The following is an 18,823-nucleotide window of genomic DNA, read 5'->3' on the forward strand; positions in this document are numbered from 1 at the left end:
AAGCTCTAACTTAAAGCTCCTCATAACAGCATGTCAGAGCATGTTTCTGTGCAAGAAACAAACGGCAACCGCTGGAAAATTTGTAGTTTGAACATGAATCCATAACACTGCAACTAGGGCTGGGCGATATGACGAAATATATCGTCTGGACGATAGAAAATGTCTATCGTTTTATATAAGGCTCTATCGCTTACGCCACGATAAGGCGTTTATGGCAGAATTTTACGTCAAGATGCACCTCACGCCACGGCATGCCCATGCAATACATAAACGCGCTCCCTCTGTCTCTCTCTCGCTCTCTCACTCACACACACACACGCGCTGCAGCCTCCCTTCCACTCACGTCACTTTTTTAAAATCCCCCACAGCGCGAAACATGAGTCCCGCAAACGCGCCGCAGAGGAGCTTGTTTGTAATCAGAGGACAAATGGCTCCTTAGTTTCGAAATGGTTTGGGTACAAGGTGATCGCGTTGAAAATAAAGGCGTTTGTCCAGCCTTAGAAGCTCATTTGAAACATTGCCGCGGCTCATTTAAGAAAATGACAGCTCCGAAGAGACGCCGCTTTAGTTTGAGGTAGTGCTAACAATAATAAAGAAAGACGATCAACACCTTATGTGTTAGGCCTACCACTGAAATGAAGATGTAATATATTTCCAAATGTAAGCCCATCTTAAGCGAAAGGCACGCTTAATACTGTCGTCTGCTCTGGCTCTAACCTCGAGTGTTTACTTTTTGCAAACCTTGTGAGCGCGCAAACCCAAACGCTGTGACCTCGCGCCAAATGTTTTTATTGGTTTATTAAGTACAAACAGGCGAGTTATGAAAAATTGAGTGCGAGGGATATGTTCAATCACACAAAAAGATTTTGGAATGAGACGGCCAACTGTAGTAGCGTTTAGTCCACTGTCTATAATAGCCTAATTTAGAGATCACTTTTTTATTTATTTTAACCGACAACTTTGATCGGTTAACGTTGATACGGTCAGCCATCGGTCAAACGTTCATCGGTAAACATCCCTAGGCAGGTGTTAACTTTACTAACAGTCTTGCTTTAAAAAAAGGTTCTAAATAAAATAAAAATGTAGTCCATACTACCTTTATTTATTTTGTATATCATTTCAAACTGCATTTCCACATTGCAATTTTGTATAGACTATTCATAAACTGAATTAATAGAAAGGTTGCTATATCGTTATGTATATCGTTATCGGGATATCAAATGAGCTATATCGGGATATGAAATTTTGGCCATATCGCCCAGCCCTAACTGCAACAAATCACCAAACCCTTTTCTCAGCAGCCAAATTGTTCGGTTTATGCTAGATAGATTGTGGACTATAAAACAGTGAGACGCGGCTGCCAGGTCTTAACATGAGAAGCAACAGGCAAAGATAATTACAGCATTACGCTCTCCTCTGGAACCTGAAATACATCCAAACACAATGCCTTTCTTTCTTTCCTTCTTTCTTTACAGGAGAGACTCAAACATATTTTCCACTGTATAAGCATTTCACTTGAAGCAGGCAACAACACAAACATTCTTACCGTTATACGTCACTCTAGGTTTTGTCAAGCACATGACCAGATGAAGGTCCATTTCATCTGAAGAGATAAACTTGGAGCAGACGGGGCACTTGAAACCTGTAGAAAAAAATAAAGGAAAATAACATGAGCTCACAATGAGTTTAGGTGTGCAATGATGAATCAATAATGGGCTGTTCACACAGAGAATGTGTTTTTGCATTTAAAACTGCGAGATGCAGTGCAAAGGCAAGTTAATAAAGTTCAACTTGACACAGCCTTCTAAACACATGGCACTTGTGTGCGAGACGCTTTACAAGAGGCGAGTGCAGATATCCGTGTAGTGAATTTTTGCACAGAAAAACAATGGTAAAACAGCACAAGTGAATTCAAAATCACACTGATGCAAGTTTTTTTTTTTTGTTAGTTTCAGCCCGGCGCAGTTAACATTTTTACTTCTAGTGCCACATTGTTTAAATAGCAAATGCCCTTGTGCCCATGTGTCTGGTCTGAAATTGAGGTGTGTTAAAGGGTTACTTCACCCAAAAATGAAAATTCTGTCATTGATTACTTACCCTCATGTCATTAGACACCCGAAAGACCTCCGTTCATCTCCGGTACACAAATGAAGATATTTGTGTTGTAATCCGATGGCTCAGAAAAGCTTCATTGACACCAATGTCATTTCCTCTCTCAAGACCCATAAAGGCACTAAAGATGTCGTTACAAAGCCCATCTCACTACAGCGGCTCTACAATCATTTTATGAAGCGAAAATAGTTTTTGTGCGAAAAAAAACTAAATAACGACTTATATGGTGATGGGCCAATTTCAAAACAAAGTTTCGAACGGTTATGAATCAGCGTATTGATTTATGATTCAGATCATGTCAAATTGCCACACTGCTGAAATCACATGACATTGGCGATCCGAATCATGAATCAATACGGTGATTAATGACCGTTCAGAACTTTGTTTTGAAACAAGCTGTCACTATAAAAATCGTTATTTAGTTATTTTTTTTGCGCACAAAAACTCTTGTCGCTTCATGTAATGATTGTAGAGCCACTGTAGTGAGATGGGCTTTGTAACGACGTCTTTAGTGCCTTTATGGGTCTTGAGAGAGGAAATGACATTGTGGCCAATGGAGGCCTTTCTGAGCCATCGGATTTCAACACTAATATCTTCATTTGTGTTCCAAAGATGAACGGAGGTCTTATGGGTGTCAAATAACATTAGGTTAAGTAATTATTGACAGAATTACTTTTTGGTGAACTAACCCTTTAAGGTCCCTTGTTGGCGTGTTGCTATTTTGAGGAGCTGAAATTGACCAACAAAAAATTGGTCTAAAATCAATAGCTCAGTATTTTTTTGTTATTTAAAGGGCACATTAGTAATATGCGCCTACAGACGGGTACACAACGTGTGTACACTCTTCTCATTATACACACAGAAACGCACACACAAACATTTTTAAATATTAAAAATAAAAGGATTCCTCTCTGGAAAAGCGTTCAGTCTTTCCACTCACAAATTCCACCATGTAAATAGAAAATCCATCATGGCTTGAATGCAACCGGCCTTTAAAGGGAATGGGAGATTCTAATTGGGTTATTGCACGTTACACCCAAAACACACACGACTCATTAAGGGACAACCCTTTTGGACCATGTGTCTGGCTCAACGACCATTTTTTCCGTTGTTAAACTAGCCAAAGTGGATTCAGACTTATGCACCTGTGCTGTGCACTTATGACCATGCACTCAGATTGTTAAAATAGGGCCCCCTATGTAAACAGTCCCTAAAAAGTTGTAGTGCCGAAGACCTGAGTTTGTGTTTATCTGAATATAGTTTTCTGAAAATGAAATGGTGTGAAATGGCAGACGCTGAAAACATGAGCATCACGCGTGCTTGAGTAAGTGTGTTAGACCAAACAGAGACATGCAGAATGCATGCATATTTCAACAGTCTTTTGTGTGCTTTAATTTTTTACAGAAACTAGGCCACAAGGCAATTAGTTTAAGCGTATAGCCTTATTTTTGATTTATTCATTCAAATTTTGGTAAATGTCAAAATGTCATGTTCTACAGTAAATTCCATTTTTATGACTGGATTCCACAATTCTGTCGGCATTTTCCACAGAATCAGAGGAATCTATTTTTTCCTGCACACAATTCCTGTGTGCAGGAAAAAATAGGATGATCAGCTGACCAACCAGAAAAGGTTCAAATGGCTCGCAAAGACAAGGCCTAGCATGAGACAGAAAGTGAAACAGACACAATAAAGAGGGCTTGTCTTGGATGGAGTGAGTCGGGTCATCTCAGTGTGGGCAGCTGAAACACACAGGCTAAATACAGCTGAACTATGACAACATGAGACATTCTCTGAGTCTGGATGAACACACTCAATGATATGATTCACTGGCAGCTGTGTCGAGAAGAGGTCTGATGGCGTCTTGTGACACCATTGACCCGTGGCGACCTTGTGACAAAATTTTACAGTTGCTTGAATGTGACGTGCACTGCGGGTGTTTTGCATAAATGTGCTATTGAGGAAGAGGAGACACAAATGACAGCTTGACATCTTTCACCGTCCAAAAAAAGACTATGCGGAGCAAATCCACAAAGCAAAGGAAAAATTTTCTAAACCGCTAAATGAGGACCTTAAACAATTTAAGACATTATTAAAGCAATATTGTTTTGAAAAGCTAATTCCCTATGAAAAGTTCTATATGACTAAAATCGGGAAAGACTTTCTGATTCAGGAAAATATAGAATATTTGTTGCGTTCTACAGGGACTTCAACTTTATCTAGGTGTCTTCCAAACTTATTTTGTCAGCTTTATAAGAAAAATATTAACATGAAGTACCAACTGAAGTACCCACCGAGATATTAAGCTAATATTGTAATAATTCAAATGACTATTATTATTATTCATATTACTTTGCAATTATTATTTATTAGGGGCCAAGCACCGAAGGTGCGAAGTATTCCTGTTAGTATTCCTATAATTATTATGCTTCTTCTTCCGCCATGGAAGTCTATGGCAGCCCATAGAACCGTATGGTAAAAAGTTGTGAAATTTGGCACACTCATAGAGGCAAGTCTGAGCTGCCACTATAGCAAATTTGGTGCCTCTAACTCAATCCCTCTAGTGCCACAACCTGTCCAAAATTTCACTCATGTTTATGCTTATAACTTTTGACCCCTAAGAGCTAGAAACAAAATTCATTTTTCCTCTGATTCCTTGGCTCAATACGATTCGAATGCGCCCTATAATGCCATTTTCTGGTATGCAAATTTTCCCACCATTTTGAATTTTCTGAAAAACCTACTTGTGTGAATCATCATTTTGCGCCATCAAAATGCCCAAAACGGGCTAGGGCTGTCAGCGAATATTCTAAATTTCGAATATATATTCGTATAGTAAAAAAAAAAAAAAAACGAATTTCAAAGGTGAAAATTAATATTTGAATTTAAAAAAATGCGGAAAAAACCCCGCCACGGTAGTAGAGGTGTGGCTGTCTGCTTTGCCAGTGAGCGCGCGCATGGGGGTTCAGGGACAGGTCACAGGACAGGAGTCGCACTGTCACTGCTGAAAGTTGACACGTCTTGCAGTGAAGATGGCAGAAAGTGCAGAGCCCAACTCGACCGCGGCAGAGAAAGCGATTTTAACCCTCCAAAATCTAAAGAGTCATGTCCGGAAGTACGTTGGATTTTGGTCGGTAGGAGGTAAAAATTTTGAGCTGCGAGCTGTGTAAGATACAGTTAGCATAGCGTGCCTAATTTTATTTAACATTAAACAGAAGCATTACTAAAGTGTACACTACTGTACTGACTGACTGTAAAACTTCAATTAAGATTAATAATATTTGTTTCAATCACTGAATGAAGCCTGCTATATTTGGGATAGGGCTGAACGATATTCTGTTTTAACATCGATATCGCGATGTGCGCGTGAGCGATAGTCACATCGCCGGAACATGCGCTGTGAAGGGTAGTAGCCCATGGTGTATTAAGAGAACGGTAGCACACAGTAAACATGAGTTTGTTGCTGGAGTGGCATGCACGTTCCGCGTACCTGCACTGTGATTGGTTCGCTGTGCCGCTGCTCACTGCTCAAGGCCAAACATTCACTGCTAAAATGCTTGACGAAGAGGAACCGACCGCCGTTTCGTACCAGAAATCATCTTTTTGGGAATATTTCGGGAACATAAAGGAGGATGTTGAACAAAAAGAGGTACTTTGTATGGAGTGTCTTGTGGCCACAAAACAAGAAAACACCAACAATTTGTCTGATCACTTAAAACGACACCACAAAGATCTTTACAACGAATACAAAGCAGGGCTCGACATGAACGCTTGTCCGGGACAAGTGGGTGTTTTGAAAGGACAAGTGAAACAGAATTTTACTTGACTGACGGACAAGAGCCGGATTAAAACAAAAAATAACTAGCGAATCACAAAAATGCAAGAATGTTTGTGCATTAATTTAGTGTAAGTGGCGATCGATTGTGGATAATATATAATGAACTGATGATAATAAGGTCGCTGAATACCATCACGACTGAAAATGACACTGATTTCATATTACAGTTCCATAAACAACTAATTAACATTCACTTAGTCACTTACATTTTAGATGCAGTATTTAGTGTTTTTGTTCTATTTCAGCAGTGATAATCGTTCACAGCAGAACCGTAACGCGTCTCACTCACAGCAACAAGCGTGAACGATTCGGCATTTGAATGAATCGTTTGAATGAACGACTCAGTGACTCACTCATTAAGACGGTCACCTGCTGCCACCTACAGGAGGTTAGTTTCATGTTTGCACATACTTTCCCACATTTCTTTTTGTCACTTGTAATGAAGCTTGCTTATTAGTGAAATTATTAATAACATGGAATGGTAATTATTGACTTTAGCCTGAATTGATGGCTCTCCATATCGCAATATATATCGTTGGGGGAAAAAATATCGCTATGTAATTTTTTCCCAATATCGTGCAGCCCTAATTTGGGACAAGAGTCGCAAGTCTCGTGACCTTAAATTGCTTGCACAAAACTTTTGTTTAGCACTCAAAGTTTGTTCATTTTGTTCGTTATGCGCAGCGAGAGAGAGAGAGAGAGAGGTCTGCGCTCTGCAGTCTATGCCATTAGTTAATTTACTTGTTTTTGTGTAAGTAATACATTGTCAAATATGTAAAAACTTAAATAGACTACCTATACAATATGTATAGATACAAGTAGTTATGTCTCTTTGTATTAATTTGTCCTGTAATTGACAAAATGCGCACCCAGATGTTTGAATAGTAGTTTGAATATTCCTGGTCGTTAGAGGTATTATTTGAACGTCATTTGAGCAATTTCAACAGCTCTAAAACGGACAAACTTCTCTACAGAGCGCTAGTCACTCTGCTGTCTCAGACAACATCTTTTGTCCTCTATGTGCTTTGAAAGGGAGGGGTGAGCGGTTGCAATTCATAACCTTAAATCTAGATGTCGCTAAAATGTACACAGTGCACCTTTAAAGATGATATCTGAGCCCGGTTAAGGCAAGCTCACACCACAACTTTTGGCTGGATCTTAATTTCCAAAATCTGCGAAAACCCCAGGATCACGGCCAAATTGGTCTTGTTGTGGTTGCCGATGCTTGTTAAAGGAAGTGTACGTAAGATTGTGGCCAAAACTGGTCCTGCAATCACTATCCCCTCTCCCCCACCCCCCTGACTCGAGGTTGCCAGATAGACTGCAGGATCAGCAGGAACATTTGTAGCTGCAGCTGTGGTAACTAGAGAAGATCTGACAACCCGGATGCAGAAACACTACTGACTTCGTGATTGGTTGATAGGTGGAGGGCGGAGCTTCAGGCCAAAACACAACATGTCAACATCAACATCAGTTGAGAGCTGCAGAAACAACTTTTAAATGACAATATCCTGGTGAGAAAATATTTGTTTCTTCTCTTGTAGTTTGCTCATTTAAAAATAATAATAGCTTGTTATGGGCATCTTTAAGTGGAATCACAATCAATCAGAATCATAATCTTCTGTCCCTAAAGAACATTAACAAGGCCTGAAAACGAACAATAGTCGAGGAGTAGACTGAATTGGCTAAACAGAGATCATAAAGCGCACTTTAGACTATCTGATTTCTGAGAATAATACCAGGCTGTAGAGTAGAATGAGTCAACAATGTTTACCTGCACCAGGTACACAAAACCTGCTTTAAACAGCGGACAAAAGCAGTTGAAACCCGACTCCTGCCCGTCTGCTCTCATTACAGCTGTACCAGAGTTTAATGACTTCAACAACTGTGGCACATTGTGCAACAGTCACTAAGTGCTGAGTCTTATTTACTGTGTAAACTATTACTGCTGGAGCAGTACTGGAGAGACAGCCGACAGTAATAGTAGTTAGCAGTTACCCCTGCTGGTAAATCGGCCATCAGACCTATTGGCTTCATCCCATGGCTGAGAAAACAATAACCATAAAAAAACCTAAGGACCCAACAGAGGATGTTAACATTCAAATCTGTCACTCCAGTGCAGAGTAAAATCAAACTTCTCATGTTACTTGTGCTGCAACAATTTCACACTCTTCAGTGCATATTGCATAATATGTTTTGGCAATCTACAGTACATCTCTTTTGCAGATTGAATTATAAAGGGCTAATACATTTGGACAGAAAAAAACGGCACAGAACAATAGCTGGGTTTCCATCCAAATGTGAAGTGAATTTTTTCAAATTGCATGAAATATTAAAAAAATTACGAATGGGTTTCCATCTAGTTCTTCGAGCAGATTATGGTGGTTTTGGTAACCTAGTAACCAAGAGTAAATAAAACAAGACATCCTTCGAAAAAGGAGACAGGAATGCAATTAGCTACGATTGGGCAAGTTATTAATTTACTAGCAGTGCAGCTTGCAATCACCAAATTGAATGCTAAGCACAGAAGAAATGCAGAATTTTTTGATGAAGGCACTAGCAGCAAGGGCAAAGACAGAGAAAGACAACGTCAGCAGGTTTTTTTTGGAGGACGTAGTGACCAGATATTTTTTTACTCAACCTTTAGCTATGACATTTACAGAATGTCAGAGTGCACATTTGAAATATTATGCAACATTATTGACACCATCAGCAGAAACAGACAATTATGCATGTGGGTTTAATGTTCACTACCTCTGAATTACCTCAGAACACCAGTAATACTGGTATCACACAAACGTTTGCTAAATCTTAATTTAGAAGGGTGATGACGAGCGCAGACAAAGCGGTGACGTCCTCAAGCGTGGAGAAGAAAACGCTAGTGTAACGTTATACATAGAACAACAATGGAGTAACGTTAGCGCATTTGAATGAAGAAGCACGCTTGATTTTGAAGGGACAAAACTGTGATAAGCATTTCATCAATGGCACATTTTGGACCTTTCGGTGTCTATTTTGTGCACACAACGTGAATAAACTACAAGAGTTAAACATATTATCTGTGTGGAATCCAGGGCTGTATTGACAATACTGATTTCTGATTTTGATCAATACTAATAAGGATTCTTAAATCTCAAGATTAAACTTTTAGTCTATGCAGTTTTTTATGTGTTGGTGCATGAACAAATCTTTGCCAAACATTTATAGCATGCTTGCCATCCAATAATCACATTAAAAGGTGCAGTATGTAATATACAGCTATTGGTTGAAATGGGTACTGCAGTCTGAATTCAAAATATTGGAGCAGGTTGTTTCTCCTGCTTCTTCCTCCTCAGACTCGACACTCACGGTGGTTACTAGTTTGAAAACAAGCAACAGGAATAAGCGCAATGGACAATGGAAGGTGACGAGCCTTTGACTGCAAGTTGATGAGTTGATTTAGCTTAGCTGTAGCTTTTTAGGTTGATGCAGAAGCTTTTAATGTGGAGTAGGATCTGCAATCTCTGATCTAGTTTGTTTGCTGGCTCCGTGGATTTAATACACTGTGTTTTCCACCAAATGGCCCAGGGTGTCAAAATACTAGGGATGTCACAATACTCAATATAATATTGAACCGTTCGGTATGGCATTCACGGTTCAATACGCGCTCGGTTTTGCATTTAATTAATTATTTCCATTTCCCTCCGTTTGAAATATTCCTCTCAGTTTATTTCTGCTCTCTTTGAGTGTGCCTGTGAGTCTATCCGCTGATATGAGCAAATATCCAATCTTATACACTAAAGTTAGGGGATGTTAGCCGCGTTTTAAAGACTAGCCGGTTAAACATGCACGCGAATGAAATGTTTAACCGGCGAGGCACGGACTGTTCAATGCATGCACTGTTTTGCATTGAGTGCATGCACTAAACGTCTGTCAAACACACGTAATTACTAGACAGTCTTACTGCGCTAATACTGTCAAATACACACAAGGTTAACATATAAACACAGTCGGTTAACTTATGTCTAAAATGAAAGTAAAATCACGTGCGTCTAAATATGAGATGTGAGCAGGTCTTCAATTGACAGCAGCAGCCTAATGAACACGCTATCCTTAAAGGGACCGTTAACCTCTAAAATGATGTTAATTAAAAAAAAGACCTTTAATACAGTAGCTTTTAATAAATGTTGTATATTGAAGACTATGTAGTTTTAATTTAAGCCTACATTTATTCATTCAATTTCATACTTAAAGGGTTACTTCACTGCTTTTTCATATTAAACTATGTTATTCCCTTAACTAAAACGAGTTGATGCATCCCTCTCTCGTCTCAGTGCGTGCTCTTAATCTCTCTGACGCGCGGTGACGATCTGATAGCATTTAGCTTAGCCCACTAAGCTCAGTTCATTCACTATGGAACCAAACAGAGATCAAGTTAGAAGTACCAAACACCTCCACGTTTCCCCTATTTAAATACAGTTACACGAATAGTTGAACGATCAAGTATGGTGACAAAATAAAACGTGGTGCGTTTCTAATCGGATTAAAAAGGAGAACTATAATGTATGGCGGATTAGCACTTCTGAGAGTACTTCGGCTCGGCGCAGTAAAAAGTCCCGGCCGAAACATCTTTCCTCACATCTCCCTATTGACAGAAATGAGAGAGTGAGGGGGAGGTGTGAGGAAAGATGTTTCGGCTGGGACTTTTTACTGCGCCGAGCCGAAGTACTCTCAGAAGTGCTAATCCGCCATACATTATAGTTCTCCTTTTTAATCCGATTAGAGAAGTACCACGTTTTATTTTGTCACCATACTTGATCGTTCAACTATTCGTGTAACTGTATTTAAATAGGGAAAAGATGGAGGTGTTTGGTACTTCTAACTTGATCTCTGTTTGGCTCCATAGTGAATGAACTGAGCTTAGTGGGCTAAGCTAAATGCTATCAGATCGTCACCGCGCGTCAGAGAGATTAAGAGCACGCACTGAGACGAGAGAGGTATGTATCAACTCGTTTTAGTTAAGGGAAAAACATAGTTTAATATGAAAAAGCAGTGAAGTAACCCTTTAAATGCTGTACATCTCTGAGCTGCCACTGTAAATCTTTATATATTTATTTTATACTATACAATACACTGGGAATGTGTACAAGGTTTTTTTAGGTAAAGAGTTTAAGTAAGGGTATTCAAGTTAAGTAAAATAAAGAATAGCAAATAGCAATGTGTGCTGCACATCTCATCTTACTACGAAACCTCTCTTCTGCCCAGATCCCCAGATATATGTAGGCCATATACTGAAGCCCATCTACCAGTGTAAAAGCGTAATGATTTGTTCTGAATGAAACATAAGAGGCTTAACAGAGACCTGATGGCTGTATGTCCCACTGGAGCGTTAGAAAGCCGGACAATCCTACAGTCAACGGCCCGTTAAACAGATCAGCACCCGTCAGCACGCATTCAGAAGGTTAAATCCAAAAGCGAAGGTTTAACACAGAGAATAAAAATCACATTTCTCAATGCAACATTGCAAAGAATTTATGGCTTTCACTATTTACAATACATAACATTGTGAAAAGATTCAGGGACTCCAGAGAAATCTTAGTCTGTGTAGGGCAAGGCAGGAGACTTCCATTGAATGTGCGTCACCTTTGAGCTCTCAGACAGCATTACATGAGAAACACTCATGCTGTTGTTAAATATAGCCACATGGGCTCGGGAGTACTTTGGAAAACCGCTGTCACTTAACAGTCTGACACTGCATCAAGAAATGCAACTTGAATCTCTGTTACGCAAGGTGAAAGCTATAAATCAGTTCTATGCAGATGCCTGCGAGTTCTCTGGGGATGGAAATGCGTGCTGTGGTCACACTAGTCCATGTTTCAGCTTGTTTTTGTGGAAAACGGACACAGAGTTCTCAGTCCCAAAGATGAAAGGGACCTTTCGGACTTTCATTAGTGACAGGTGCAAAAGCAAACATCTGTCATTGTATGGGAGTGCATGGTATGGGTGACTCGCATATGTGTGAAGGTACCATTGATGGGGGCATATACTGGGATTGTACAGAGACATAAACCGTCATCAAGATGACACCTTTCCTGGGAAGCAAGACAATGCCAGACCTGCCAAACTCTGCAGGACAGCGGCCCTCCAGGACCGAGTTTGAGGAACCCTACTCTACACCAGAGTGGATGTGCCTGACGGCAGTCCAGATCTGTCTACTACTGAAAATGTATGGCCCATCATGAAAGGGGAATCAGACAGCGACGACCACAGCCTGTTGAGCAGATGTCTTGTATCATAAAAAAATCCTTGTGCAAAACTAAAACAATTAGCATCTTTAATTCCTAAAAGATTAAAAAGTGTAATTAAAAGGAAAGGTGGTGTAATTTTTCCCAACTTTTTTGGAGTGTGCTGCAGCCATCAAAATCTGTTTATATTTACAAAATACAATTAAGATGGTCAGTGAAAACACTGGAAATTTGTCAGTTAAATAAAGTTTCAAGAGAACTGACAAATCATAGATTCTTTGATTTTATTGCATTTTACAAAATGTCCCAACTTTCTGGAAATGTATCTTTATTTTTAATGTAATTAAGTATTGAAGGTAAAAAAATGTATGTTTATTTATGAAACGTAGTGCAGTAAATAAAAAAAAGATTATGCTTTGGAATGTAGTGAAGTAAAAGTTTTCCAAAGAAATAGAAAACTTAGAAGAAAAAGTAAATAAATGCTGGAACATAACTAGACAAAACTTGGCTACGTTCATGAAAGAAAGAAATGAAGAGAAGTAGGAAGTATTATAGTACATTTTTCCAATGCAATCTATTGAACAGATGGGTGGAAAACAGGCATTTTTAAATGTGTTAAAAAAAGTCCTTAAAAACCTGCTAAAGAGCAAATAATCCATTAGTAATGTTGACACGTGAGTTGACAAACAATAAGACAATTACTGCCAGACTGCAAATTGCACGATACAATCTGCAATTGATGTCTGCAGCTGCACACACCACATCACCATCATTTGTTTTTCAGACACTAAAAACCACTATCTGCTCGGTCTGTACATCACTTCATCATCGGCTTCAGACGTCATAGCGGCAGCAATAAATAAACACACAAGTCATGTGACTGACACGGCAGTTCATGGTAACTTCACGGAGTCGAGTTGGTTGACATCAGTGAAAAAAGTAAGAAAATTAAGGGCCATTTAATTATTAGAAAAATTATGCACAATTTAAAGGGATTTATCCATTTTTGTGCTTAAATCGCTATTATGAGTAGGACTATTTCTTCCGCTTCTCATCCAATGGCTCTTTTGCTAGTTCCGAAACGTAATTTTAAAGCTGGTAACAGAGGCTTGAGCCGTTAATAGCAATCAACTGCAGTTATTAATGAAGTTATGAGAGAGAGAGAGAGAGAGAGAGAGAGAGAGAGAGAGAGAGAGAGAGAGAGAGAGAGAGAGAGAGAGAGAGAGAGAGAGAGAGAGAGAGAGAGAGAGAGAGAGACTACCTCTGTGCGACTCTAAACAGGGCTGTTATTACCTCGCTAGTGGAATTTTTTTTTATTTGTAGTCTTTAAGTTGCTTCATGTTGTTTTATTTTTTAATCCTGCAATTTTCAGTTATTACAGTTAACTATGCAAAGTGATATGGAACTGTATAATGTGGTCAAGAGAGCTGCCTGGAACTAGGCCTGTTGTGATAGTCGATAAATCAATTAATCGCACCATAAAAAAAATTAGCTCAATTTTTGCAGGCCGCGATAAATACCATTTGCATGCTTTTTTGTTTACCTCATCTCTCTCGTTGACTGTGCGCACCTCGTCCGTTTGGGGAGGTGATAATACTCGACGTGCAGACCGGGTGCGGCGTGATGGGATGTCATTCTCGGCCAGCAGATTCGTCTGGAACTCATGGCTCTTCGGTTGCGGAGCCACACGTTTCAAGTTACGAAATTTGACGTGCAGATGCACAACGCCAAGCGAAATGGGGTCTCGCGCACTACGCGTCGACGTCATTTTTGCCGTGCGCACCCTCGCGATCAAGTGGAAGCGGCGTGTATAAACGAGGCTAAAAGCTACACTAAAGTTTGATAAACACAAGTTAATTCTTCAGTTCAATCTTTGTGTGCTAAAAAGGCACAAGTGCCAATGTCTTCTCTCTTGCTGTATCAAAATATCAAATATAAAACATCTAGGCCTACAGTTTAATCCATCATAATAAAACTCGACAAAAATTGACACAAATTGGCACTTTTAATACATTCTGAAACTCATCAGTACTTCACTGCAGCGAGATGTATTTGGCACCTTTCATTTGCCAAGGAATACAATGCAGTAAAAAACGTCAACACTATCATAAAACTATGACGTCGCTTGTAAAAGTCCAGTCAGCAAGAATGTTTAACTTTTAAAAGTGCTGGCTGGGTTGGCAGGTGGCACTAGTCCATCTCAGTTTTATTGACCAGCACCTGGCTCTCCCTGCTGGACAAACCCACTTCAGTAATCATGAATATAGTATATTTCAGAGCGTCTGAGCAATGGCATCTCTCACAGCGAGATCAATGCTTTTCACACATGCAGCTCTGTGAACGCTATAACTGGGAATTAATGACTGTGTCTGCGGAGGAAGTAGAGTAAAGCAAAGCGGCAGAGCTCCTCGGGGAGAAGCGCACGCGAATGCTGAATTATGTAAAGACTGCATTCTCACTTACAGTCTCTCTCCTGGGAAAGGACGGAAGCTGTTGATTTTTGCAGGAAACTATCATGGAAATACAGACTGAAGGAATAAAACATTAATTCTGTGCCAAACATGCCATCAGACAAGTAGTCTACAAACCATACTTTAAGCTCTCTTTCTTTAAGGACCTTGAAAGGGAGTCAAACAAGCTTTAAGGTCCTTGCACACTAAGTCAGACATTTTCGTATTCGTCATCCTAAATATTTAATTGTCAAAACACCTCTCAAAATGCTTGCTATAGATGCGAAAAATGCAGAAAATTAAACTCGATCCAATTTTCCAAGTTTCGGAAGCAGTGTGCAAGGACCTTTACTGTCATGATCAACAAGGTTTACTTTGTCTACAGGAATTTGTTATGGCAGCACAATCTGTAATGTTTTCACTCTTTTGCAAAAGTGTTATATAGTATAAGGAAAAAGTCTGTTACGATACACCCATCTCCCAATTATGCCTCTTTCTCTTCCATCCCGTCACTACTTTACGACCAAACCTGACCTGCAGAACTGCTTATCCCAGCATTCATGTGCAGTTTTTGAAACGGTCTCTGTTCAGATGGGGAGGACAATATAAACCTAATGAGAGTCAGATAAACAATACAGTGATAGTGTACAGTTTACTTTGTTTTGTTCTTGAGGCATGAAATCAGGAACTGGGAACTTTCAGAGTGGGTGCACAGAAAAGATGCATTTTGCACAGCGTTTTTAATCCAGCTCCAACGCTAAATGCTCAATCCAAAATAATGCCAGATTTCCCAAATATTCTCCCTATCTGTCATTGGTTGGTCAAATGGATAGTCCCACCTCCAACTCACCCTATTGGATGAGTCAATGTTGTGATGCGCAAACAAAAAGCATCTTGTTCTTTTTGAAAGCATCGCAGTCATAGTTTTTCATATAGAAAACCAAACTAACCATGACCTACTTGACTCACTCTGACCATTAAGCTGATAAACAAGGTTGTTTTAAAATAAATACATTTACACATTTAAAACTCAGCTCTACACAAGAACCACACTTGGAAATTGATTCTAATGCACAGTCAATAAACACAGTATACCATATACTGCTTGTTCAGGATCTGAGGCTAAAGCTTAATATCTCCATTGCGTCAGGTGTCTTTATTAAACCCTTAAATCGCCACATCTTCTCTGACAGAGATCCTTGTCTCTGGCAGCAGACGGGATCTCATCAGCAGCGGCGTCTGCGCAGGGTCTCGCGCTCTCGCCGTGTGTGTGACTGACGTAACCAGGCTAAAATTAAATCGCTGAGACAATGACGAGCGCACAGGCAGCAGAACGCCGGCTAGACAAAGACAACAATACCACAGGGTTCGGCCTGCAATTTCCCTTCTCATCCACAGTAAGGAAATTGATCAAGTTTGAGGGAGAGCTGATAACTGATCTGCGTCTGAACAGAGATCCATACTTCTATACAGGTCATATATCTATAAAAATATTAAATAGAGAGCTTATATAAATGTATATAAATTAAAAACATTTTCAAGTCTATTTACATATGTTTTAATATACTACAATATACATCAAATTCAGCTATAATGGACCTTTTATGACTATTTTTCTTTCTTGTTTTTTGCTGTTGAAGGCTGGATCACACTGCCCCAACAAACAACACATATTTAAATTCTAAATATTTAGAGTCATAGTACATCAACTTCCTTTGAAAGATTTTTTTTATAGGGCCCTAATTTAAAGTGAGCTGACCTACTGCTGATAGTAGGCATGTTATCGACAAGGTGACAAGAAAATGACTAATTCAAAGAACTGAAATAAGATAACGGTGTTTCGTTTTACACACACACACACACACACACACACACACACACACACACACACACACACACACACACACACACACACACACACACACACTTTCTACGAGGTTTTAATCTGTATTGTGCCCTATAATCCCTCTGGCAAATAGATTTCAGCACAGCAACAGCCACGTGGAGAACATCTACAATACAGTGTGCTTGAATGGCTAATTCAGTTTATATCAATGGCGAGAGTAGGGCCGGGCGATATGGTCAACAAATTATCATGCAAAAACGTTCATATCAGTCAATATCAATCATTATCGATAAATATCAAATCTTTCTTTCTTTCAAATTTAAAGAAAGATTAACTTTCTCTGAGTTAAGAGAAAGTTAATCTTTTTCTCTAAACGCGCGGTGACATTTTGATAGTATTTAGCTTAGCCCACTAAGCCCAGTTCATTCATTAGGTACCAAACAGAGATCAAGTTATACACGACCAAACACCTCCACATTTCCCCTATTTAAATACAGTTACACTAACAGCTGAACGACCAAGTATGGTGACAAAATAAAACATGGCGATTTTCTTAGTGGGTTAAAAAGGAGAACTATAATGTATGGCGGAATAGCACTTCTGAGAGTACTTCGACTCGGCAGTAAAAAGTCATGGCTGAAAAATACTCTCCTCCTATTGGCAGAAATGAGAGAGGGAGCGGGAGATGTCAGGGAGGATTTTTCAGCCATGACTTTTTACTGAACAGAATCGAAGTACGCTCAAAAGTGCTATTCCGCCATACATTATAGTTCTCCTTTTTAACCCGCTAAGAAAAATGCCACATTTTATTTTGTGTCATCATACTAGATCGTTTCAATATTGTGATAATATCGCTTTGCGTGATAAAAGCTTTAGCAATTAATCGTAACATGAAAAATTTATATCGGCACACGCCTAGTGCATGCACTCAGACGAGAGAAGTGTGTATCAACTCGTCTTAGTTAAGGGAACAGATTAGGGGTGTCCATGGTTAACCGATTAACCATTAAAAATTGCGTAACCGAGTGAAACATTTTGCTCGGTTAAGTGGCGTCAATGACGTGCTTTGAATTTAGTAGTAATATATTTTTGCACCACTAGAGACCGCCAGAGCGCTCCCAGACATTTGTAATATCCACAAGAAGAAGTCATGACCAGCTTTCTAACATGAAGCGGGCAAAGAAAAATACAACGTGGGAGCACTTTAAAATTGAGAGTGACGGGGCAAAATGCAAGTATTGCAATGCAGTGCTTACCGCATTTTTCAGGCTACAAGTCGCTCCGGAGAATAAGTCGCATCAGTCAAAAAATGCGTCATGAAGAGGAAAATAAGTCGCACTGGACTATAAGTCGCATTAGGGCAGAAGCAGAGCAAGAGCCACGCGCGCTGTGCATAACGGATCAGAAGAAATAAAGTTTGAAGTGAGAAACTTGTGAGGGACTAGCGAAAAGCGGACGTTACTTTAACTGTAATGAAGAAAACAAAAAAAAGCTAATCGCGGACTGAAAGCAAGATGGCCAGAGCTGAAGGGACGAGTCCACAGATGCTTGAACTCTCTGCCGGGAGAGGCTCAGCCGCGCGACTCAAACGCTGTGTGAATCGTTCTCAGCTACATATTTTACTACATGCCCTAATCAGGTAGGCGCCCTCGCGGCCGCTTGCATTGCTCGTGAACTGGAGCGCATCTCATCCTAATTTAACGAAACTCAGCATAGGCCTCACAGACATTAAATATATCTTAAGAAAGCTTGAAATGTCTTTTAACAATTTAAAACGAAAAGAAATAGGCTACTCTCTATGTAATCCATGAAGTGCATTTCTCTCTATAGGCGCATTCACTACGGAGATGGTGGTTGTCAAATCAATAAACTAAAAATAACCCTGACGCACACTATGGTTAACCGAGTATTAACCGCTAAGGGCCTCGATTAACGGTTAATGAAAAACTTGAAAACGTGCAGCCCTAGAACAGATTAATATGAAAAAGTGGTAGAGTATCCCTTTAACAAAGCACAAATATTATTGCGATTTATTGGATGGAGGCGTGCTATAATGTTCGGTTCATTCATCAACTGAAAACAGGATGCATGACTAATCGATTTTTTAATCAATTCTTTAAAAGAATCTAATCGATTCTTTTTGATTTAAGAATCAATATCGGTTAATAAAAATGAGAATCAATAAAAATAAAATGTACCCAGCCGAACATATTTTTACTATAAATACAAATGCTAAAATGTTATCGCTTAAAACCAAAAACAAAATATTGCTATAATTATCGTTTTATCACCCAGCCCTAAGGTGAAAGACATTATGCGCTTACATGGTTAGAAAGAAATAAAACAACAAAAT

The 18,823-nt window shown here is 39.5% G+C and overlaps 1 protein-coding gene across 1 annotated transcript in view; it reads right to left on the reverse strand.

Annotated features, from left to right (window-relative positions):
- znrf2b (zinc and ring finger 2b) overlaps window positions 1-18,823 on the reverse strand; it is a 66,871-nt gene that overhangs the window by 29,103 nt on the left and 18,945 nt on the right. The window contains exon 2 of the mRNA XM_067447898.1: window positions 1,547-1,642. Within this exon, the coding sequence (XP_067303999.1) occupies window positions 1,547-1,642 (96 nt within the window). The remainder of the gene's footprint in view (window positions 1-1,546; window positions 1,643-18,823) is intronic.

The sequence above is a fragment of the Pseudorasbora parva genome, chromosome 7 (genome assembly GCF_024679245.1).
Source record: "Pseudorasbora parva isolate DD20220531a chromosome 7, ASM2467924v1, whole genome shotgun sequence".
Classification (NCBI taxonomy): domain Eukaryota; kingdom Metazoa; phylum Chordata; class Actinopteri; order Cypriniformes; family Gobionidae; genus Pseudorasbora; species Pseudorasbora parva.